The sequence below is a fragment of the Tupaia chinensis genome, unplaced genomic scaffold (genome assembly GCF_000334495.1).
Source record: "Tupaia chinensis unplaced genomic scaffold, TupChi_1.0 Scaffold000484_1, whole genome shotgun sequence".
In the NCBI taxonomy this organism is placed as follows: domain Eukaryota; kingdom Metazoa; phylum Chordata; class Mammalia; order Scandentia; family Tupaiidae; genus Tupaia; species Tupaia belangeri.
The window spans coordinates 360,170-386,200 of NW_006159996.1; the positions used below are offsets into that span (position 1 = coordinate 360,170).

At 37.5% G+C, this 26,031-nt stretch overlaps 1 protein-coding gene across 1 annotated transcript; it reads left to right on the forward strand.

The window, feature by feature from the left end:
* Positions 1–4: 4 nt before the first annotated feature.
* Positions 5–24,766, forward strand: MATR3 (matrin 3; the record flags this gene model as incomplete). The annotated part of the gene is given in 14 exon segments (XM_014590766.1): positions 5–355; positions 5,548–5,609; positions 6,514–6,555; positions 6,899–7,011; positions 8,023–8,136; positions 8,582–8,679; positions 9,206–9,331; positions 9,520–9,687; positions 11,580–11,711; positions 13,568–13,611; positions 13,709–14,075; positions 18,809–19,031; positions 19,464–19,585; positions 24,688–24,766. Coding segments are annotated over 14 exon segments (2,013 nt in total), but the record flags the coding sequence as incomplete, so codon positions are not given.
* Positions 24,767–26,031: the final 1,265 nt, after the last annotated feature.

Genomic DNA, 26,031 nt, shown 5'->3' on the forward strand with positions numbered 1-26,031 from the left:
AGATAGTTTTGATGATCGTGGTCCTAGTCTCAACCCAGTGCTTGATTATGACCATGGAAGTCGTTCTCAAGAATCTGGTTATTATGACAGAATGGATTATGAAGATGACAGATTAAGAGATGGAGAAAGGTGTAGGGATGATTCTTTTTTTGGTGAGACCTCGCATAACTATCATAAATTTGACAGTGAGTATGAGAGAATGGGACGTGGTCCTGGCCCCTTACAAGAGAGATCTCTCTTTGAGAAAAAGAGGGGCGCTCCTCCAAGTAGCAATATTGAAGACTTCCATGGACTCTTACCGAAGGGTTATCCCCATCTGTGCTCTATATGTGATTTGCCAGTTCATTCTAATAAGGTGAGTTAATGCAACAGATGCTTCTAATTTCTTTTACATTGTAGTGTCTATTCTGTATTTACCTATATCTTTTACTCTAATTCTGTAGTCTGATGACACTGAGTTGATCGAGAATTTTTATACTTTTGAGAAAATACTTTATTTGGAAGGTAATTGTTTTTGAGCATTTTAAACCAGGGCTTTACATTAATATAATCTGCCTAGATTACTTCTGGCCACAAAACTGTCATCTACTGGGATTATCTTGTTGGTTTTTGGCATCAACATGTTCTTCTTAATCACATATTTAAGCAGGTTTTTTTTTTTTGGTCTGCTTTGTTGAATTGTTTAAGTAATTTTTTGCAGTCCATGTGCTCTGCCATTCAGGATGCTAGATTTCAGCCCTCCATCTGTCTTGATTACTGATTTGTATGTAGGTAAAGATGTATTCTTGAATAATTCTTTTTTCCTTATCTGTGGCTACAGGGGAAGAGATAATGTATGTTTGTTTCAGTATGGTTCATATTTTAGATTAGTTCATTCTTCCTTTTTTAATTTCCCTTTAACACAGATTCTCATACTATGAAATTTTTCATCATTTTTTTTTCTCCTTTTCCACAACTTTCTTAAACATACTTCAAAACTCACTTTTTATTATCCCATGTTGCATCCCTTTAGACTTGGACAAATCAGCTATTAGAATATCCTGCTCTGTGTTCCTCGTAAGCAAGTCTTTTTCTGACTTAGGCTTAGACTTCTGGTATATTCATTTAGGGGGAAAATATCTAATTCTACTTTGCTTTTAATGATCACATCTGGCAAAATGGGAACTTTTTCAAAATGCCCTTTTAAATATGTCCTTTCTCTTTCAACTTTTTCAGTGTTACCCATCTGACTGTTTTTCCCCCCAGTATACAGTATAGTTGACTTAAAGTCAACATTATAGCACCCACTAACTTGATCCACAGTCTGTAACCATCCATTTTTCCTGGTGTGCTGTATAGTACTCTGCTTAAGTTGCTGCCATGAAATTGATTTGGTGGTTACTGTTACAGGGTTTTTCTTTACAATTACATCTGGAAGGGTCACTTTCTTTTCAGATCTATTCCTCTGAAATACATTTTTTAGTATTTTTTTAGTATGCTAACTCCTGTCATTTAGAGATTTTGTTTTTAAAGAGTTAACAGTCAATCCCTTTCCTATGTTTGGATCTCAGTATTTTTCTCTTTTAATCTTTAATCCATACCAAAACAAATGAACATAAATACTATGTTTAGGATCATAGATTTATTTTCATTTAAGAAATAGAATCCTGGACTCAAAAGTCAGCACATTTTATTTTGATAGGTGTTTTTAGCTGTTCTCTTTTTGTAAGATTTGTTGGATAAATTATGGGATTAATTGATAGTTTTTCAGTACTAAAGTTTCAAGTTTGAAGTCTAGTGCAAATAGATACCATGAGAAAGGTCTGTCAAAACTCAGTGACTCCAATTTTTTCTGCATTAATTTCTTGCCTATTTATTTAAAAAAAATAAAATGAACAGCAGAATGGTCAGTGTTTTCAAAGGGGATCTCTAAATTCTAAGGAAAATTACAGTGTTTTAAACGAAAGTGATTTTAAGGGGCTTAAAATTGTTGAAATTGGAGTCAAGCTATTGACCTCAGGAATGGAGAAGGAAAGGAAAAGGAACCAGAAGAGGGCTCCTATCAGAGAAAAGTTTCAGTTTTTACATTCTTTTCTCTCCAAAATTTGCTACTTTCTAGTTTCTGAAGATGGCTAATAAATTAATTTAAAACATCAGTTTTAAAAATTTGGTGAAACGGATTCAAGAATAAAATAATACTGTCTCAGTGCAAGAGGTATTTTCAACCTGTAGAAATGCTTATAGGTCTAGCTAGTTTGGGTATTCTGTCAAAATACTGAGTACATTTAGAGGCCTTTTGTTTAATTGTTTGAAATTCAAAATTTATGGTATTTGTAAATTGGACAGATTTTAATAAGTTTAAATACATGGATTCTTTTAATGTTTTCTGGTTACCTAAAAACAGCTGATGTTTTCTGTGTGAACGTTATTGAAAAAAATTAACTATTCACTTAAACAGTGGACCCCTCTTTTTATATTTCTGATAATCAATTTTTAAGAAAATATCTATAGTGGAAGCAGATAATGAAATTTTAAAAACATTTAATCCTGCTCTCTGGTATTGCTGCATAACTTGGAAAATCTGTTCTTTTTCATTTGTAATAGTAACCTACATGATCAGAAGTTTTCACCATGAAAAAAGAAACTTAGGTGAAAGACATTTGTCATCATAGGTAGTGTCATTGCTTTTTCTGTTTTTAGGTGACAAAAGTGTTGATTTTATTTCTTTCTTAGTTACTTTAGAACACCAGTTTGCTTTCCTGCACAATCTCCTCAGGTTCCTTTCACCTAAAGAAAATTGCCCACTCTACAACCCTTTTACTATCTTGTCACTTGAGTTTCTATTTTTCCTTTCAATATTACTCTAGATAAGCCCTTAAATTCTTTATTCTGGAAGTAATTCCTAAATTAGTCTTTGTTTCTGTAACTCAATATATCTCATAAAGTAATGTAGTTTTCCTCAATTCAAAAAGTGAATTCTCAATCTTTATTGATATAAGAGTTTCCTCAATGTAGACTCCAAGGATATAGGTCATCACTTTAAACCACACACTAAAAGATCGAGTGTGGTAGTGCAGGTAGTAATGGGTGGGCTTGGGAGGTGCATACATGACCGATTTTCTGATCTTGGCCTTTCTTCTGGCACTTTGAAAAACTAGTCATAAATTTAAACCTGAAATAACATGGGGGATTGGATGTATTTTCTGTTCAGCTATGTATCCTTTCCACCTCCTAGGTATTAGAAGCATGCCTAATAGGATGACATCTATTTCTCTCCCAGAATACTACTACTTAAAAGATCTTATTAATAAAATCGGAAGGTATTTTTAGTTAGATGATTCTAAGGTATTGTATATGTTTAATCCTTCTTCTGAATTTTGTGAATTTTACCTTATGGTGCCTCTTGATTGTAGCCATTTAAAAAGTGGCCTCTACAATGGTCTATTGCTTTGTGAGTAGAAACTGTATATACCCCAAATATCTGAATGTAGAGTCAACTGGAGAGATCTCTTGGAATTTCTTAGCTATTAGCTTTTCTTTCCTTTTTTTTTTTTTTTTTGCCCTAAGTGTGAATTGCTATAAAATAATAATCCTCCTCTTAGTATCAGTACCAGTGTTAGGAATTGTATCACTATTCGTATTAGAGCCATTGTTATTATGGGTGTCAGTCTTAGTATCAATATCATTGTCAGTGTCACAATTAGTATCAGTGTTCGTGTTAGTATTGGATCGATGTTAGTATTGACACTGGTAAAGTGTCAGTATCAAGGTTGCTATTAGTATTAGTGTTAGTACTAGCATTAGTAGAGCAGCGCCTAAATGGGCACCTGGATCTCGGCAAGCATTCCAAAATATGGATGAAATGTACAGATGGGCAAAAGTGCCAAATAAAGCCTCACGTTGTTGATGTTTTTGTTAATTATTTAAATTGAGGACAAACCAGACATGTAGACAATTTTTAAATTTATTTTTGCCAGTGCTTTTATTTTTTTTTTCTTTTTTTTTTTTTTTTTTTTTTTGCCAACCTAGCTTTGAGAGGCATTGGAATTTATAGCTCCCACATTCTAAGGAAGTAGTGTTGTTTGGATGTGTTCCAGCTTAGTTCATTCATAAGGTTTTAGTTAATTCCATTAGGGTATAGGAAGTGTGTAAACTAATATAAATCCATTTTTAAAAATTAGTATCCCTTTTATTAAATGCCATTCTGAAGCTCTTCAGAAAGAGGTATATCTTTTAACTTGTTGCCTTATTTTAGTTAACCTCCCAAGTGAGACCAATACCCTGCCCCCAAACACATTGCCTGAACATGTTTTATATCCCAATCATTGTATTAGGTAGTGTGGGTATTACAGAAATTGCCTCAAATTTGTAAAACATCAATAATAGTTGTTAAGTAGGAATTGTAAAACAAAATCTCTTTATAAAACAGTGCAGTAGTTTTTCTTTTTTTTTTTTTTTTTTTTAAGCACTTCATATGTCCTGGCAAGGGTTTCATAAATAGATTACCTTTATTAACTCATTGCTTTTCACAGCAATCCTGTGAGAATCATTGCAGTGAATTTAAATAACTTGTACCAAAGATTCATAACTAGTAATAATGCAATTTGGGAATGGACCTAGGCAATCTGGCAGCATAGCCCACTTTTCCTAACTCCAATTTCTTCTATCACTAAAATGTTATTAGCCCATTTACTTACATGCTACATAAGTTTTTTTTTCCCTGACAAAACGAAAATATAGTTGAATAAAAAGAATAAATTTCTTTCTTTATTGAACATTTTCTAGAAAAATTATTTTTATTCGATCATGTTAACTTTTTATGGCAATGCTAATCATGCTTCATTTTTCACTACAAAGTCTGGATGAAATTAAAGATTCTATTTTGAAGGACCAGCAGTTAGCATAATGGCTATGTCACTGAAAGCCCATGTAGTCGACCGCGGTTCGAGTCCCAGACCCGGTGGCTTAAACTCATGCCATGTGCGTGTGTGCCCAAGACTCCAGGAGGAGAAGGGATTGCTGCATGGCCATCCCCCCTGAGGGGTGATTTCTCGCTTTCTGTCTTTCTGGCGAGTGCACACGCCCTGTAGCAAAAACCTCCAAAAAAAAAAAGATTCTATCTTGAACTAGTTTTTGACATAATAGCATATATTTTTTAAAAAAGACATAAACGTGGTTAATTTATTATTTAGAAAACTACAAAATAGCTCAATTAATATACAATAAATACTTCAATTTGTTTCACAGTAGAAATTGACATGCCTAGCTAATCTTAAGGTCATTTACTATTCTTGATCTTTATTAATTCTGTATCTTTTTCTGTCAGGTTTCTATGTTGACCAAGTTACCCAGTTTTTCCAAGCATGTGCATAGCGTATTTGAGGGCAGGATCAAGCATCAAGGACTCAGAAAAATTATGTCAAATTAAATAAATGTGATTTAATGAATGGACAGGTATTTGTACATCCTATGATACTGCATAGATATTAATGTGCTAGAATTTGAATGGTTCAGATGAAAATATTTTAGCTTTATCTTTGTTAATTCTACTAATTTACTTTGCTGCAGGAGTGGAGTCAACATATCAATGGAGCAAGTCACAGTCGTCGATGCCAGCTTCTTCTTGAAATGTAGGAGTTTGAAATACCTTTAAAGCATACTTAATGTGAATCAGAAACAGACATTTTTGGTTTTTGGGAGTTCATCACTTGTAATATTTGGTGTTATTATCACATAATTGATGGGGTCTAGGCAATACTTAAAAACAAATGTTTAAATCTGGAATCATATGTTGAATATTAGATGCAGCAATAGTAGTACTTTAATGTTATTTCTAGGGTAATAGAAATTAACTCTTATACAAATTGAAAGTTTTTGATACATTTAGTAAAAGATAACCTTTGATATGTAAAATAGACTCAGAATATAATTTTGAAGAATACTAATACATGTTCTAAAATTATAGAAGATAATGACGGTGGTTGTCAAGCAAAATCCTTCATGGTATATTTTTTGCTTTTGCGATAACTTTGGTTTCAGTTTAGACTGCTACAGTGAAATGGAATTCCTAAAGAAACCCTGCCTAACTACATAAAATGCCCATTCACTGAAGTTCCAATTTTTACATACACTTAGCTTTTGGCGCTGTCCTTTTTATCTAGTGTTACAACTCAACTCTGCTGTTGGTATTTAATATGGGAGAAGGAAAACCTATGGTCTGTTCTTGTTTCTCTGTGTAACTCACATTTCTAATTTCTTTGTGCAGCACCTTTTCTCATTAATGATTTAACAAACGTATGAAAAATTTGACAGTCATTATCTATATTTGCAAGCAGTATAGGACAGATTTATTCTCATTCATTTGGATTACTTTGAAGTTGTGAAATATCTATTTGACATGCTTTAAAATGATTTTTCTAACACTTAGACTTTCAGATAACTACTAATAAATTATCTCTATTTTAGAGGCCAAACAAGGCTACTTTGCAACAAGGACAGTTTTATTTTAAAGTTAATTTTCTGATCTTTTTAAAGCTATCCAGAATGGAATCCTGACAATGATACAGGACACACAATGTAAGTTAAATTTTTTAAGCTATTGTTTGTAAAGGAAATCCATGTGAGCTATTCAGGTTTTAACTTTCCACATTTCACGAACAAATATGCTTTCAGAATTTATTTACTAATGTGAGAATTTGGTAAAAAAAAAAAAAAATCACTGTACTTAAAAGAATTTTTCTAAAATATTTCTTCATGGTGGTCATTTTTGTTCTTTTACTGTTAGTACTTATTTTACACATTGAAGCTCCTAAAGATTTAAGTGCGCATGGTCATGTAAGAGGTGCTTTAACAATAAATATGAATTATTTCTGATGGGTCTCCTTATCATGCTTTATATTTTATGTCTTCACGTTATTAGGGGTGATCCGTTCATGTTACAACAGTCTACAAACCCAGCACCAGGAATTCTGGGACCTCCGCCTCCCTCATTTCATCTTGGGGGACCAGCAGTTGGACCAAGAGGAAATCTGGGTGATTATATTAAAATTTAAATTGCTTTTCTCTGGTAGTGTTTTGTTTGCTTTTCAAAAGAGTTATTGAATTTTTTTTATTACTGTTTTTTGGGTGTTTTTTTTGTTTGTTTTGTTTTGTTTTTAATTTGACCAGAGAGGGAGTGGGGGAGTGAGAAAGCAAGCCAGTAGGTCCAGAACTTGAACCATAGTCAGCCATGTATGAGTCCAGCTCCCCAGCCAGCGTGCCATCTGCTGGCCTCAGTGGCATGTATTTCGTTACAGGGGCTAGGATTTGACCTACTGAGTCAGCTATATTGGGTACAACTCTCTTAACCACTAAGCAACAGGTCCTGCCTTTCCATGATAACGGTTTTTAAAGAAATAATTATTTCACTTTCATTCATGCATTCATTTTATTTATTTATTTTATTTTGGGGGGAGAGGTTTTTGCTATAGGGCACGTGCACTCACCAGACAGAGACAGACAGAGAGACAGAAAGCGAGAAATCACCCCCCAAGGGGCGATGGCCACGCCACAATCCCTTCTCCCATTCTCCTCTTGGGATCTTGGGCACCCGTGCACGCGTACCTGACGTGAGTTTTAAGTCACCGGGTCCGGGGCATGAACCGTGGTTGACTACGTGAGTCCAGCGACATACCATTACGCTAACTGTTGGTCACATTTATTTTTAATTTGACCAGGGCGGTAGGGGTGGGGTGTGAGAAAGCAAGCCTCCAGGTCTGAAACTCAAAAACTGGCTGGCTATGTGGGTGAGTCCAGAGCCCTTAAACCACACACCACCTTCTGGTTCCCTCTGATAATTTTTATGATAGTATTTATGATAAAGCGTATATGGAACAATGATAGGCTAAAGAAGGCTATTTAAAGGTTATTCAAAAATAACATTGCATGAAGAGGCAAGATAATCATATTTGTGATCTTTTTATTTGCATTTGAAAGGTCTTTTTAATTACTTGTATCCTAGTGTATTGCAAGATTAAAAGAAAAATACTTTTTCCCCCCATAAAGGTGCTGGAAATGGCAACCTACAAGGACCAAGACACATGCAGAAAGGCAGAGTGGTCAGTAATAAAGTTTTTGCTTTTGTTGTATTATTTTGGGGAATGTTAATTTAAATTCTTAGTATTCGATCTATGTCATCTTTATTATAGGAAGACTACTGTGATTTGTAAACCAGTAGACTTTATGATTTTGATATTTAGTAAGTTTTCATATGTCCATATTCTAGAGATTTAGTCTTGATTCAGTATCTTAGAAACTTTATTATGCAATTATAATACACAGTATTTAATTTAAAAATCACTGCAGAGACTGTTTTCTTATATTTGAGCTACTGTAACCATTAGATATAATCAGAAAGAATTTACCCCATTGACATTTGATTTGCTGTGTGGGTTTAAATTGTGTAGAATGTTATGATTGTTATTTTAAATACTTAATCTTTTTCTGGTTAATCATAGTACAAGTTCTAATACATAAATTGCTACAAATAGCTTTAAAGTGACTGACTTGATTTTTTTTTTTTTTTTTTTCCTAATGGATAGGAAAATTTCCAAAGTGCTGTAAGATTTTCAACGGGGGAAAAACTTGAGATACCAATTACTGCAGCTGGTAGAACCATTTGCAGTCATTTCCAATCATCTGATTCTAAATAAAATTAATGAGGTATGAATTGAAATAATCATTTTTCTATTCATACTGCTAAATGTATTTCCTAAAGGGAGTAAATGGTTTTATATTAGAAAAAGAACTCAGTTTAATCTTAAATTATCAATTTGGAATATATAATAAAGGGAAAAGTCAGCAGTTGAAATTTATCATGATCCTTGGAGTTGGGTGGTTGTTTACTGGTAACACAATGCTGTGCAAGGCTGGAAAGTTTCTGGGTTTGTACCTGGAGACCTCCCTGAGCATGCCAAGTACACATCTACCCATGATCTGAGCTGGCTAAAACTGGGGCTAGGTCTGTTTGAAGATACCTCCCCACTCCTTGTCTTTTTCATGGTAGAAATAGATTTTGGAAACAAATTATGATCCTTTAGTAATAATAATTATTATTCTATAACTAAAAGACTGTAAAGAGAACTATTTCAGACCTATACTAAAATGGTGTTAAACCATTACTGAAAGAGTTTAGACAAATTTATTGAAAAATACTCATTTTTAGAAATTCTATTTTGTACATTTGCAGGCATTTATTGAAATGGCAACCACAGAAGATGCTCAAGCTGCAGTTGATTATTACACAACCACTCCAGCATTAGTGTTTGGAAAGCCAGTGAGAGTTCATTTATCCCAGAAGTATAAAAGGATAAAGGTAGCACCATATTTTTTTCCAGGTTGTGCATTACCAATTGACTTAAATTCATCATTTTAGTATTTATTAACTTTAGCTATTTAAAATTACTGCTTTAAATTAGAATATTTTTAACTGCTGACTAATAATTTTAACACCCATCATCATTAGACTTAAGTTTTTTTCTTTTTGTTTCTGTTTTATTATAGAAACCTGAAGGGAAGCCAGATCAGAAGTTTGATCAAAAGCAAGAACTTGGATGTGTGATACATCTCAGCAACTTGCCTCATTCTGGATATTCTGACAGTGCAGTCCTCAAGCTTGCTGAGCCTTATGAGAAAATAAAAAACTATATATTGATGAGGATGAAAAGTCAGGTAATATACATTAGAGGTTCTGAAAAAAATTTCTCAAGGTGCTTTAAGATTTTTCATTATATCATTTTTAGCAAGGAAAGTAGGAAGAGTAATTTTTTATCTTGTAGGTAATTTCTTAGCCATATAGTGATGGGTGGTGATTTTTAAGTCATAATGGATTCTTACAGTAAAGCATTGAGAAAATAACTGAAAAGTACAGAGTGGAAAGTAGAGATCTCTTACTCCAGCTAGTACCACTGTTTCTGGGGTTTGCTTCTAAAGATCTGTGTACACATAGTTGTGGATTCCTTAGCAAATAGGGATACATTCTGAGAAATGCATTGGTAGGTAATTTTGTCTATTGTACAAACATAGAATGTACTTGCACAAGTGTAAATGGTACATCCTACTATGTACCTAAGCTATGTGTGGTATGTCTTCATGGGACCACCATCTCATGTGGTTTATTATGGACCAAAACATCATCATCATGGTTCATGACTATACCTTCTAAAATTGTTTTGTAACTGGGATTATATGTTGCTTTTCTGTTTATACAAGTGTCTGTTTAGTAAACTAGCAAATTTAAGTTCCTGGGTTGAGGATGTTTAGATTTTCTAGGTTTTATTTGGCTGTGGGCTTTGAAACATAAGACTACTTGCTTATTAGGAATTCTGGGTCCTGGGTTGGTTGTTTTAATTTATTACATGCTGTGTGCTCTTGCTGGAGAGAGACACACACACACAGAGAGGGAAGGTGAAAAAACATCGGGGGGGGGGGGGGGGGGGGGAGAGGGTGGGGCGCGCGCTGGGAAGAGGATGGCCACACTGCAATCCCTTTTCCATTCTTGCAGGATGGACTCACATGTACACATGCTCAATGGCCATATGGGAGCCAGCCACTTTAACTACCATGCCACTGGCTGAACCCAATCCTGATTTTTTTTTTTTTTTTTAACAAAACAATTTTGATATTGCCAAATTACTCCAGCAAACAGTGGATATTACAAACTTCCCCAAATATGTGAATTCAGTGGCTGAATTATCTCAAACTTCTTTATGTTTGTGTTTTTGTTTTGTTTTGTTTTCAGTTTTTGTTTTGGCCTGAGAGTGCATACACTCATGGGGGTGGCGAGGGAGAAAGTGCAGAGGCATGCTTATGCTGGAGTCCCTTCTCCATTTCTCCACTGCTACAGGATTCTGGGCACACATGCCCACAAGCTCACACCCAGCATGTTTTTGAAGCTGCCAGAGCAGGAACTTGAACAATGTAGTTGGCCATATAGGATTTAGTTGCCTTAACCACCAGACTGTGGAGCTGACATAATCATACTTAGGATTTTTGTTTTAATTGAGAGTACGGAGATCTTTTATTTCTTAAAACACTTTTGTAACTCAATATTCACAGTTACGTCTTTTTGGACTTTGCTTTCTTGTATTGTTTTGATTAATGTCTTGTAACCTTATTACTTTCTTTTGGAAATGAATACAATGCTTTAATATTTGGTGCTACAGTGATCTGGGTGGATTTTCTGAATCTAAGAGGCTGAGGCCAGCTGGTGATGTGGTGGTTAAGGCAGCTGAATTCCCATGGCCAACTGCAGTTTGAATCCTGGACCCAGTGACTTGAAAAACATGCTGGGTGTGTGCATTCGTGCCCAGAATGTTGAAAGGAGAAGTGATTGTGGTGTGGCCATTCCCTTTGGGGAGTGTGCTCTCTTTAGCTCTGTCATGTTGCTTTCTTTCTGATTCTCCCTGGAGAGCACACATATCCTTAAGCAAATTAAAGAAAATCTGACAGGTTGTTTTTAACAAGGTCATTTTGCTAAAGATTAAACTTTTCCTAGCAAGAATAAGTACTACTAGTATTACTTGGAATTTTGTGGAAAATAATGTATGTTTGTTTGGTTTAAGGCTTTTATCGAGATGGAAACCAGAGAAGATGCAATGGCAATGGTTGACCATTGTTTGAAAAAAGCCCTTTGGTTTCAGGGAAGATGTGTGAAGGTTGACCTGTCTGAAAAGTATAAAAAACTGGTACTGAGGGTATGTAGTGCTTTTCGTGTCTTTAATATAAAGCTTATTTTATGCTCAGAATTACAGGATTTGGTTATTGGGAGAAAACCTTTTTTTTTTTTTCCAGGTCTTCTCTAGGAGCGGAAGTTTAAAATTTTTGTTTTGAGGTCTTAGGTCTCATTGCACTAGAAACAAGCCTCTGCAAGGTGGTTCTGGGTGTGTGTCCAGAGCTCCCTGAGTACACTAGGCCCTTGGCATGTTTGTGATCTAGGGTTGGCTGGGAATGGTTTATGGCATTGAGACCCTGTTGGAGTGCCATGTTTCTCAGTCTCTTGCTCATGGAAGAAATAAGTAGACATGAATACATATATACACATGTACATATGTGTATATACATGTGTACATATGTATATTTTTCCCCTTTTCAGCTATTTAATAAAACTCATACTCAAGTCAAAAAAAACTTAATTATCAAATTAGAGTATTTAATTCACCAAGCTTTTAGGTTATTTAAGGTTTAAAAAGAATGTTCAGGTACAAACTGTCACAAATAGGACTCTTTATTTGTCCCTGTTAAAAGTCTGAACTTTAAACAGATTTTTGGACTGGTGGTTCATATCCATCAGCTCGCTAATGGTGGTGCCCATCTCATCCCCAATTGCTGTTCTAGAGCTACTACCTTCACCATGAAGCTCCATGATTTTTTTCCCAATTCAAACTTGGGCTTCTTCAGCATTTTTTCTTTTCTGATGACATCATAGAGAGGGTAGATGGATTGGCAGGCCTTTTCTATATCTTTTCCAATGCTGTCTGCAATCAGTTTATTGTCCACTTCTTTCAAGTCATTTCTCTGCACCTCCCGGGTCATGATTTCCATCATCATCTTTTGGATTTGGTGTACCTGCTGATGCTGGGCATGAGAGACCTGTATCTGATTGATGCGTTTTTTAGTAAAACCAACACAGAAGAGACAAAGCAAATAATCATAGGTAGACTAGACATTGATATGAGCTTCAATCATGTCCTACCATTTTTTGACCATGGAACAAACACATTTTGTCCCGGGTGAGATCCCTGCCATGGAAGTTGGTCAGGCAGTTTTTGCCCTGAACATCCTCAGTAATTAGCTTGAATTGCCTAAATGCAACTTTGTCATTCTGCATATCGCAAGACTCACTTCAAACACAACAGCCCTTAAGGCCAACTGACACAATTTTTGTTTCCTTGAGTCCTGGTAACTAGTGTTTTCCCTTTATTTTTTTTATTTTTTTTTTATTTTTTTAATTTTTTTTTTGGGGGGGGGGAGGGTTTTGCTATAGGGTATGTGCATTCACCAGAAAGGGAGAGAGAGAGACAGACAGACAGGAAGTAAGAACTCACCCCCCAGGGAGGATGGGCACGCATGGACACGCACCCAGCATGAGTTTAAGCCACCGGGTCCAGGATTCGAACCATGTTCAACTACATGGGAGTCCAACGACATAGCCATTATGCTATCTGCTAGTCCCCCCAATATTTCTTATATTGAACATAGCAGGTGCTTTCATGTTATACCAATATTTTTTAGAAAACTGATCAACCACTTTCTTCTTGGCTCCCTTTTTGCCGCCTTTCGTAAGGCACTTACTCTTGCAAACCGCCACGGTACTACTCAGAGAGCCAAAACGCCGAAAATACATTTTTTAAACAACTCTTTTACAAAAATCTTCTACAGTATCTATTTATAGGATATTGGCATCCTAAATTCTTGGGTATTGTTACAAAGATGGAAAAGGTGAATTGATGTATATACAGGATGGGCACAACTGTGCACAATAAAATATTCTGCAAATAAATGTATTTTAATATGTTTGTTTAACTTCTGCAAAAATGTTTTTATCTTTTAGATTCCCAACAGAGGCATTGACTTACTCAAAAAAGATAAGTCCCGGTAATTTTATTTTGTATGTGTTTATATGCAGTCATGTATTAAATTCCTATTTTTCTAACTTAGAAAAATTAATTTCGGTTTATCTTTGTTGTTTCAGGAAAAGATCGTATTCTCCAGATGGCAAAGAATCTCCTAGTGACAAAAAATCTAAAACTGATGGTTCTCAGAAGACTGAAGGTGCAACTGAAGGTAAAGAACAAGAAGAGAAGTCTGGTGAAGATGGTGAGAAAGACCCAAAGGATGACCAGACTGAACAAGAACCCAATATGCTTCTGGAATCTGAAGATGAGCTACTTGTAGATGAAGAAGAAGCTGCAGCACTACTAGAAAGTGGCAGTTCTGTGGGAGATGAAACTGATCTTGCTAATTTAGGTGACGTGGCTGCTGATGGGAAGAAGGAGCCCTCAGACAAAGCTATGAAAAAAGATACAAGTACTTCAGCAGCAAAGAAAAAGCTTAAAAAGGTAAAGATTTCATATTAACTTGTTTTAGTAAGACTCTAGATCACATCAGGATTCCAAATTATTTACCCTGACAGGGTCAAATAAGAATTGTCATTTCTTTATATTGGGGGGGAAAATCAGATAGGAATCAGGATATAAACATTTAATAAACATTTCATCTTTTATCTGCAGTTAATTGATAAAAGATATTTTATCCCAGTTGTAAATAACATGAAGTGTCTCAAGGGAAAATTTTTAGTAATGGAGAAAGAGACAAACTATATATGGCTTGTATTATAGTTGCATATAAGTGACAGTAGGCAGCTTTATACTACAATTTGCTATTTTAAGAATTATTTAGGGACCAGCAGGTGGTTTGGAGGTTAAGGCGCTGGACACTCCCACATGGCCAACCAGGATTTGAGTCCTGAATCTGGTGGCTTGCTTTCTCACTTCCTTTCTCTCTCACTCTCACCCTCTGTCTCTCTCTGGTCAAATTAAGAAATAAATGAATGAATGAATAAATTTTTAAAAAATAAATAATTATTTTTTTAAAAAGAATTATTTATTTAGGGACCAGCAGGTATCATGGTGGTTAAGGTACTGTACACTCCCACATGGCCAACCACGGTTCGAGTCCTGGACCTGGTAGCTTGCTTTCTTCTCTCTCTCTCTCTCTCTCTCTCCCTCTCTCGCTCTCTCACTCTGTCCCTCTCTGGTCAAATTAAAATAAATAAACACAGATAAATTATTAAAAAATTACACACTTGGAATAAATAATAGTAAAACAAAAGACCCTGGGTGAACCAGCTACCTAACTTAAGAATTAGGACATTGGGACCAGCAGTTGGTGTAATGACTATGTCACTGGACGGTTCAAGTTCCAGACCTGGTGACTTGAACTCGGGCCCGGTGCATGTGTACCCAAGATCCCAAGAAGAGAGAGGAGGAGAAGGGATTGCAATGCGACCATCCCCCCTGAAGGGTGATTTTTTTGTTTTTGGAGAGGTTTTTGCAATAGGGTGTGTGCGCTCGCCAGAAAGACAGAAAGTGAGAAATCACCCCCCACGGGGGATGCTCACACCGCAATCCCTTCTCCTCCATTCTCCTCTAGGAATCTTCGGCATGCATGCACATGCGTCCTGTGTGAGTTTAAGCCACCAGGTTTGGGACTCAAACTGTGGTTGACTATGCAGGGGTTCAGCAACATAGCCGTTGCACTAACTGCTGGTCCCCTGCCCCCCAGGGTGATTTCTCACTTTCAGTCTCTCTGTTTCTCTCTGGCAAGTGCTCGCGCTCTATACAAAAACCTCTCCAGGAAAAAAAAAAAATTAGAACATTAAAGAGCCAGCAGATGGTGTAGCGGTTATGTTGCTGGACTCTTGATGGCTGACTGCAGTTCTCAAGTTCAAGTCTTGCACCCGGTGGCTTGAAACTCAATGCTGCGTGGCACATGTGCTTGCATACCTAAGATCCCAAGAGAAAAATGGAGGAGAAAGGATTGCAGCCTGGCCATCCCCACTGTGGGGTAATTTCTCACTTTCTCTCTCAATATCAGTGTCTCCCACACACGTGCACGCACCCTAAGTCAAAGACAGGAAACCTCTACAAGGGCTCTCAGGTGGCATGGTAGTTAAGGTTCTGGATTTCCACATGGCCGATTACAGTGTGAGTCCTGGACCTGGCAGCTTGCTTTCTCACTCTCCCCCCATTTTCCTCTCTGTCTGTCTCTGCTAAAATTGAATAATAATAAATACAATTAAATTTTAAGTCTACTGAACAAAAGTTTTTGAAGTAGGCTTGTGTGCGTGTGTGTGTGTAAAAGGAAGTTTTTGCCTTAGAGCGTGTGTGCACGGTGGGCAGAGAGACAGTGTGAAAGGGAAAGTTGGTAACTCCCCCTCATCCCCCAGGAAATTGCCAAACCGCATTTCCCTCTCCTCCCAGGATCTTGGGCAGTCACACACACACACACACACACACACACACACACACTCGCCTGGTGTAAGTTTCAAGCCACCAGGTACAGGACTCGAACTGCAGTCAGCTGTTTATATTAAATAATTCTTGAAACAAAATGTTATCCTGTTTTGTTGGCTTCTTCTAAACATTTAGCTGTTAGAAAACTAATACTAACCTCCAGGTTTTTACGACTTCTTTAATTTAGTCTAGATATATTTAAGGATGATTGTTGTGTGATATGCTTACACATGTAAGGGCTAGTAATTATTTACATAAATGACAATATATTCCATAAATTTTTCTGAGCTTTATTTTTATATACGTATTAATTCATTTAATCCTCACAACAACTGTGTGTGGTAACATTGTCATTCTCATTTCATAAATAAAGAAGTTGTAGGAGGACATGTTAGATATTTTGTCATAATTCATACTGCTTATGAGTAATTGAGCCAAAACTGAAACCTAGACCGTCGTACTTCAGAGCTCAGTATCTTTTTTTTTTTTTTTTTTTTTTTTTTTTTTTTTTGAGAGGTTTTTGCTACAGGGCGCGTGCGCTCGCCAGACAGAGAGAGAGAGAGAAAGCAGGAAATCATCCCCCAGGGGGGATGGTCACACCGCAATCCCTTCTCCTCCATTCTCCTCTTGGGATCTTGGGCACGCACGCACACACGCCTGGCATGAAATTTAAGCCACCGGGTCCGGAACTCGAACCGCGGTTGACTACATGGGAGTCCAGCGATATAGCCATTACGCTAACTGCTGGTCCCAGAGCTCAATATCTTAATACTATTTCAAATGGAGTATATTCTCTAGACAAGAGTTAGATCTTATGATACCGTCTTGCAAAGGATATTACTCAACTACTTTCATTAAATAAGTTTTTTTTTTTTTTTTAAGGATTATTTTATTTAACTTTATTTCTTTATTTAAATTTAACCAGAGGGGGGCATAGTCAGAGAGAGAAAGGAAGCCACCAGGTCCACTACTCAAACCACAGTCAGCCATGTGTGAGTCCAGCATCCTTAACCACCACACCACCTGCCAGCCTCTAAATCAGTTTTTCGACATATACACTGGAAGCATAATAGTCTCAGGAAGTGGAGGATATGAATATCCCAAGACCCACATGTGGCGTAATGATTACTCACTGTGCTCCCATGTGGCCAACCGCGATTTGAGCCCAGGACGTCCCGGAGGCTTGAAGCTCATGCTGCATGCGTGTGTGTGTGTGTGTGTGTCCCAAATCCTGAGAAGAGACTGGAGAAGGGATTGTGGTCTGGCCAACTCCCCTGGGGAGTGAGTCCTTGCTTTCTGTTTCTCTGGCAAGTGCATGTGCTCTTTAGCAAAAATCTCTCTAAAAAAGAAAACAAAGAATAGTAATATCCTGGCATCATTTATTGCCTGTTCTTCATGTGAGTCAAGCCTTCCATTATTTAGCTTTAAAACAAGCTGAATTTTTTTTTAAAAAGATTTATTTATTTATTCATTCATTTCTTCATTTTAATTTGACCAGAGAGAGAGAGAGGAAAGTGAGAAAGCAAGCCACCAGGTCCAGGACTCAAACCGTGGTTGGCCATGTGGGAGTGTCCAGCGCCTTAAACACCACGCCACCTGCTGGTCCCTAAAACAAGCTAAATTTTTTAAAAGAATTTTTTATTTAACTTTTTACAGAGAGAGAAAGTGAGAAAGCAAGCTACCAGGTCCAGGACTCAAATCAGGGTCAGCCATATGGGCCAAGTCCAGTGCTCTTAACTGCCACACCACCTGTCGGCCCCAATAAATTTCTTCTAAAGAATTGTTTTATGGGAACCAGCAGTTTGCGTAATGGCTATGTCGCTGGACCCACATAGTCGACTGCGGTTCACGTCCCGGACCTGGTGGCTTAAAACTCACGCCATGTGCGTGCATGCCCAAGATCCCGAGAGGAGAATGGAGGAGAAGGGATTGCAGCGTGACCATCCCCCCTGGGGGGTGATTTCTTGCTTTCTGTCTCTATGTCTCTCTTCGTCTGTCTGGCGAGCGCACACGCCCTATAGCGAAAAACCTCTCAAAAAAAAAAAAAAAGAATTGTTTTATTAAGGACCAGCAGTTGGCATAATGGATACGTTACTGGACTCCCAAGTAGTTGACCGCAGTTCGAGTCCCAAACCCGGTGGCTTAAACTCACGCTGGGCGCGTGTGCTTGCATGCCCAAGATCCCGAGAGGAGAATGGAGGAGAAGAGATTGCAGCATGGCCATCCCGTGGGGGGAGATTTCTTACTTTCTGTCTCTCTGTTGCTATCTCGCATGCACCCTATAGCAAAAACCTCTCCAAAAAAATTTTATTATGTTAAACTTTATTTATGTATTTATTTTATTTTAATTTGACCAGAGAGGGACAGAGTGAGAGAAAGTGAGAAAACAAGTTGCCAAATCCAGGACTCGAACCGCAATTGGCCATGTGGGAGTCCGGCACTCTTAACCACCATGCTACCTGCTGTCCCCCAAGCTAAATTTTTTTAATCAGTGATTTTTTAATTTATTTTTTGAGTAAAAAGGAAAAATATTTTGAGATAGTCAAAGACGCTATCCATTTCCCTTCAAGTAAAACCAGTGGAAGGGATGCTGCAGGATAATTGTTGCAGAGTATATTTGTCTTTCTTAACAGCGTCATTTTCCAGGGAGTATGGAAGGTTTTGTCACTCTAGATGAGGTTGGTGATGAGGAAGATTCGGAACTTCAGAAACTTCGTAAATCGGGCATGGCATTTAAATCTGGTGACAAAAATGATGATGGTTTGGTTGAAATTAAGGTGGACAAGATCGAGGAACTTGATCAAGAAAATGAAGCGGCGTTGGAAAATGGAATTAAAAATGAAGAAAACACAGAACCAGGTGCTGAATCTGCTGAGAATGCTGATGATCCCAACAAAGACGCAAGTGAAAATGCTGATGGCCAAAATGATGAAAACAAGGAGGACTATGCGATTCCAGATGAGTATAGAATTGGACCGTATCAGCCCAATGTTCCTGTTGGTGAGATTTTAAGGTTTTATTCTTCCCCTTTTCCCAGCAAACTCTTACTATAATAAGATTTTAAATTGGTCTATAATAATATTTTAATTAGATTTATTTATGAGGGGAATCATTTTGTATACCTTGATATGTTGCTCTTTTCCTCTTAGGTCTTCTGGATTTGTATTATCTTACATTACCATTCCAAAATACGTTCTTTTTTCTCGTGAAGGCTTTGAAAATTATACATTGCATTTTATTTTGTGTTTCTGTCTTTTATTTAAGAATATGGTTTTGGGAACCTGAACAGTCCGCCAATCACTAGTATTATGGCTTTGTGTGTTTTTTGTTTAGTTTTAACTTGGGCCACATTGACAGGAGAAATGATTTGACGACACTGAATAAAAGCTTACGTCTACTTAACTTGTAAGAATGTGTGTTTTGTGTTTCTAGGTATAGACTATGTGATACCTAAAACAGGGTTTTACTGTAAGCTGTGTTCACTCTTTTATACAAATGAAGAAGTTGCAAAGAATACTCATTGCAGCAGCCTCCCTCATTATCAGAAATTAAAGGTAAGGCTGAATCTAAAAGATGAGAATGTTTTTGTGAAAATTAACTGATTAAGTTACAGAAATAAATAAGATATAAAAATAAAGTGTGTGTAGTAACATTTGTTGACCCAGCCCAGTGCATTTATTTATTTACTTATTTATTTAAATTTGACCCGAGAGGGACAGTGCAAGTGAGAGATGGCAAGTGAACAAGCAAGCTGCCATGTCCAGAACTCGAACCTCAGTCGGCCATGTGGGAGTCCAGTGCCCCTTACTACCGTACCACCTGCCAACACCAATAATGTTTCTTTACCGATGAGCTCTCAGCAGTTTAACTGGTCTTATAAATGTCTATTGAGCCTCTTCTCACAGTTCACCCTAATAAAATAATATTAATCATGAATTAATTCTGTGATCTAGTTAGCTCTCTAGGTATCTTCAAATTGTGTTAGACTGCAATTTCACTAATTTGGAAGATGCTATAGGCCTGTGTACCAGATAGAATAAAACCTTTTCAGCTTTCTCAAGTGCCTATTTATATCCCATGATTTTTACATTGGTATTATTTGTTTTTATTTTTTGTTTGTTGGTTGGTTGGGTTTTTTTGTTTTTGTTTTTTAAATAATTTTTTTTGAGAGAGATTTTCACTGTAGGGCACGTGCGCTCGCCAGACAGACAGAGAGAGACATAGAGACAGAAAGCGAGAAATCACTCCCCAGGGGGGATGGCCACGCCGCAGTCCTCTCTCCTCCATTCTCCTCTCGGGATCTTGGGCATACACGCACAGGCTCCCAGCGTGAGTTTTAAGCCACTGGGTCTGGGACACGAACCGCGGTCGACTACGTGGGAGTCCCGCGACATAGCCATTACGCTAACTGCTGGTCCCCTGTTTTTTAAATAATTATTTAGTGGCCAGCAGATGGCATGGTAGTTAAGGGCGCTGGACTCCCACATACATGACTGATCACTGTTCAAGTTCTGAACCTGGCAGCTTGCTTTCTCACTTTCCCTCTCTTTCTCACACTGTCCCTTGCTGGTAAAAATTAAAGTAAATAAACATAAAATTTTTAAAATTATTATTTAATTTGATCCACCATTATTATCTTTTAATTTACTACAGGGCACATGCACTCATCAGAGAGAGAAAAGGTGAGAAAGCAAGCCATTAGGTCCAGGACTCAAACCACTGTCAGTTTTATGAGAGGCCATCGTCTTAACTACCATGCCACTTGCTGGCCCAGATATTTTTTGTTAATAATGAGACCCTTCCGTTGTTTTTTTGTCCAACAAGATATACATATAAGCCAACCTGTGATGGATGGTCCAGTTGTAGCACAATGTTCTGTTACTCTGGAAGCCATGTAGAGGTTTTGTCTTCTTTCTTTGTCCCTCTGGCTTTCATTAAATAAGTGGGTTTAGGGCCAGCAGGTGGAGTAGTGTTTAAGGCACTGGACTCTGACATGGCCAACAACTGTTCGAGTCCTGGACCAAGCAGCTTGAAACAGGCTGGGAACGTGTGCATGCATGCCCAAGATCCCAAGAGGAGAATGGGAGAGAAGAGATTACAGTGTAGTCATCCCCCCCGGGAAGGGTGATTTTTAGCTTTCTGCCTCTCTCGCAAACACACACACCTTATAGCAAAAATAATCTCTCGTTTAAAAAAAAAGATTCAGGGAAAAAAAGTACAGCACATATGACTGAAACATACAAAAAGTATCCTATTATTTAGACATATTGAAACTTAGGGGTCTTGTTTGTTTTAGTTACTTAAGAACTAAGTATTGAAATAAATTATGGGGGACCAGCCAGTATTGTGATGGTTAAGGCAGCTAGAAATCATATGGCTAACTACATGGTTCAGCACTTGGACCTGACAGTTTAGAAAACATGTAGAGTTCTTGCCCAAACTCCTGAAAGGGAGAAATAGAGAAGGGATTATGGTGTGGTCATTATCTACCCAGGGATGCTTTCTCTATCTTTTTTTAATTTTCAGGAGAGTACGTACATTCATTGGTGAGAGGGAATAAGGGTGAAAAACCATCCCCCACAGGAGATGACAAAACAGCAGTCTCTTCTTTATTCTCTGGGGATTTTGGCTATGTGTCACACACACACGCATTGGCTTTTTTTTTTTTTTTAGAATATTTGCCACAGCTTTATTTATTTGTTTAAGAATTATTTTGTTTAACTAACAAACTTTATTTATTTTATTTTATTTTTTAGTTTGACCAGAGAGGGATAGACCAAGAGAACAGGGGTTGGGGAGTAAGAAAGCGGGCCACCAGATCTGGAACTTGAACCTCTGTTGGCCATATGGGAGTCCAGCACTCTTAACCACCATGCCACCTGCTGGCCCCACATTGACATGTTTTTCAAGCTGTTATGTCTGAGATTTGAAATGTTAAGTTGGACATGTATGATCCAGCCTCCTTTACCACCACATCACAGGTAGACCAGTTACAATGACTTCTTCTCTCTTTTTTTTTTTTTTAAGAATTATTTTATTAACTATTTATTTATTTGTTTTAATTTGACTAGATAAGGACAGAGAGAGAGACAGTAAGCTACCAGGTCTGGGACTCGAACCATGGTCGGCCACATGGGAGTCCATGTCACCTGCCAGTCCCATTACAATGGGGTTTTTTTTTGGGGGGGTGGGGGATTTTCTCTATAGGGCACGTGTGCTTGCCAGAAAGAGACAGAAAGCAAGCAACCACCCCCCGGGGGGATGGCCACACCCCAATCCCTTCTCCATTCTCCTCTCGGGATCTTGGGCACAAACGTACTCTCGCCTCGCTTGAGTTTAAGCCACTGGGCCCAGGACTCGAACCATGGTCGACTACATGGGAGTCCAGCAACATAACCATCACGCCAACTGCTGGTCCCTTTAGAGATTTTTGCTGTAAGCTAGTATACTCTCTGGAAAGAGGGAGACAGAAAGTGAGAAATCACCCCTCAGGGGGATTGGCCACACTGCAATCCCTTCTCCATTTTCCTCTCAGGATTTTGGGCATGCATGAACATGTGCCCACTGTGAGATTTAAGCCGCCAGGTCCACAACTCGAACCATGGTCAGCTATTTGGGGAGTCCAGTGATGTAACATGATGCCATCTGCTAGTCCCTACAGTTGATACATTTCAATCACAAGTACAGAAACTTTGAATGTTTTAAATTTGAAAAATCTATCTTTTGTACTTCATTAGTGTGTTAATATATCTTTGGTGGCTAGAAGTCATATGTATCTGGTTTCAAATGTCAGCAAACTACATTTGTGTCTCAGCCACCTGCTTTTTTAAGTGCCAGAGAATATATAAGCTCACTGAAGAGGGAGGAGAGAGAGAGAAAAAAAACATCCTCTTTCTAGTGGGACTTGGTCACACCACATTCCCTACTTCATTTCTCCAACCTATTGGAGTTTTTTTTTTTTGTAGTCGTTCACATGTGCTCTGCGTGTGCTTCAAACCACCAGAGTCTGTGATTCAAACTGGTTGGCCCTATGGAATTCAGCTTTCTTAACCACTGGGCAGCAGGGCTGGTCCCCAACCACATGCTTTTTATTTTAATTGCCAGAGAGTATGTCTGTTCCCAGAGATAGGAGAGAACATATACCCTGATCTGGCATAATCAGGCCAAACTCCTTTTTCCTCTATTCCTTTTTCCTATCATGATTTTGGACTAAAATGTACATGGGCCTGGGTTCAAACTGCGGGAGTTGAGTTACAAACCACACTGTTGGCAATTTGAGATCCAACCTTCTATGTACAGCACTTAACCACTGTGCTAGGGATATACTATCCAATTGCATGTCATTCTGGCTGATTTGTGTTCTCAGAGTAACACTGGTTTTATATGACTATGTTCATTGTTTTCCCATCTCTGAAAGCTAAGGTTGATTGCAGATCGAAATACCAGTTTACCTTTCACCGTTTTTCTTTTGTTACTTCACTGTGGTGTCCTCTGAACCAGTGTAGTTGTATATACTGATGAATAAGAATTAACACCTTCTGGGTTAAGCAGGTTGGTAGTTATGTTACTGGGCTCCCAAATAGCTGACTGTGGTTCGAGTCCCTGACCTGGTGGATTTAAAATCACATCAGGCGCATGTGTGTGCTTGCTCAAGATCCCTGGAGGAGAATGGAGAAGAGATTGCAACTTGGCCATCTCCCTGGGGATGATTTCTTACTTTATCTCTGGCGAGAACATGCACCCTTTAGCAAAACTCTCTTGAAAAATATATAAATATATTGGGACCAGCAGGTGGCGTGGCGGTTAAGGTGCTGGACACTCCCACATGGCTGACCAGGGTTCAAGTCCTGAATCTGGTGGCTTGTTTTCTCACTTCCTCTTTCTCTCTCACTCTCACCCTCTCTCTCTCTCTCTCTCTCTGGTCAAGCTAAAAAATAAATGAATGAATGAATAAAATAAAATAAATAATTATTAAAATATATATATATAAATATAAACAAGTAAATTAATAAAAGGTTAACTCATTCTTGCAGTCAGTGGGTAGTGTGATGGTTAAGGCACTGGACTCCCATATGGCCACCTGGGGTTCAACTCCTAGACCTGGTGGCTTAAAAATCATGCCAAGCACACGTGTGTCTGTGAATATTCAAAGTCTCTGGAGAAGAATGAATTGCATCATGGCCTTCCCCCGGGAGGGGGGGGCAGTATGACCGTGCCACAAAGGGGAGTACATTTTCCTTTCTCCCCCCCCCTCCCTCCCTCCCTCCCCCTCCCCTTTTTTACTCTCTCCTGTAAACATATGTACCCTGTGGTAATGAATTTTTTTTTTAAGAATTATTTATTTATTTCCATTTGTTACTGTAATTTTTCTTCATTTGACCAGAGAGAGAGAGAGAAAAGGAAAGTGAGAAAGCAAGCCACCAGGTCCAGGACTTGAAACATGGTTGGCCATGTGGGAATCCAGCGCCCTTATCCACCACACCACCTGCTGGCCCGGCAATAAAATTTTTAATAGGAAAAAAACCCTCATTCTTGATAATATTGATAAAGTTTAAATAAATCTCAAGTTTCTAAACTTGGATGTTATTTTTAATCTATTACGTTTCTCTCAGGTGACTTAAATCCTTGTCATTTTCTCCCCCCCCCCCTTTTCTAGAAATTTCTGAATAAATTGGCAGAAGAACGCAGGCAGAAGAAGGATGCTTAAGATGTGCAAGAAGCTTAATGATTTCAAAACCTTTTTTAAATACAATACTCATAGTTAGAAGAAAACTATTGTACTCTTTTGTTTTAGTGGAAAAATAATAGATGTCTGTTCATGTGTTAAGTGTTATAGCAAAATATATATATATATGGTTAAGTTAATGGAGAGTAGTTTTTGTTTTATCAGAATGGCAACAGACAGAAGTACTTTGTAGAGACTGACTTCATAAGCTACTAAAGACAACTTGCACCACTAAGGAAACGATAACATAGAACCATTCAGAAAAATGAAATTTGATATATCCAGGCTTCAAAGAAATGTCAACAACTTTTAATTCCATTCAATAAAGAACAAAAACAATGGTATTTTTATTACTTTTCATCTGAAACATTCCACATTTCATCTGAGCCTTGCAGACTTTATTTGGAGTTTGAAGTTTTTGGTTTCATTTCAGTTTTGAGGAACTTCATTGACATGAGATTGGCAATTAAAATGCAGGTGCAGTTTTCTTTCAATGTCATGCTATTGTTTAGGTAATAAGAAATACTAAGTAATTGACTTTAGATTTTGTAATTTTTTCCCCTGAGTTCTTGCTAGATTTCGTATTCTAGTAGTCGATGTATTTTCAGTGAAATGTAAAAATATTCCCGTTCTCTTTGACCAGTATTAATTTCTTGAGATCTTACTGCTTATCACTTGAATCCTGTAGCTGTCACACATCTCTGGTATAAGCAACATTTGGTTTTTGAAGTGTGTAGACCATCTCTTCATATTTTCAAGATGTAATTTTACATTTCTGCATTTAAAAACAGTTTGGCCATAATTTTAGATGCACGCTTCTAATTCATGTACCTGCACATGTGACCTTTGTGAACAGAAATTTGCATGTGTAATCTGTGTTTACTTGTAACTTTCTGGTTATATACTGCTTATATCTGTGGATTCAAGTTACTGAAGTGAATACCAATAAAAACCTAGGCCATGTTCATTGGTTATACATGTTTGGAATGTTAACCAATATATTTGTCATTTGTGGTTTTTATTCACTGTTACATTTTTGTGCATGCTTTAACAGATTACTACTTTTTAAAATCTAGAGTGTTCTAAAGACTACTAAAAAACCTGAGTTTTAAAACTTGTTGCTGGTGGATTTCTTGTTCTTGTTACATAACTAAAAAACAGGGCTGTTCATGTTTTTTAAGACCTTGTGAATTTTCAAATGCTAAGGATAAAAAAAAAAAGCTTGTGTTTAGAAATGTGTATGCCTTTAAAAAGAACATTTAGAAATGATAACAT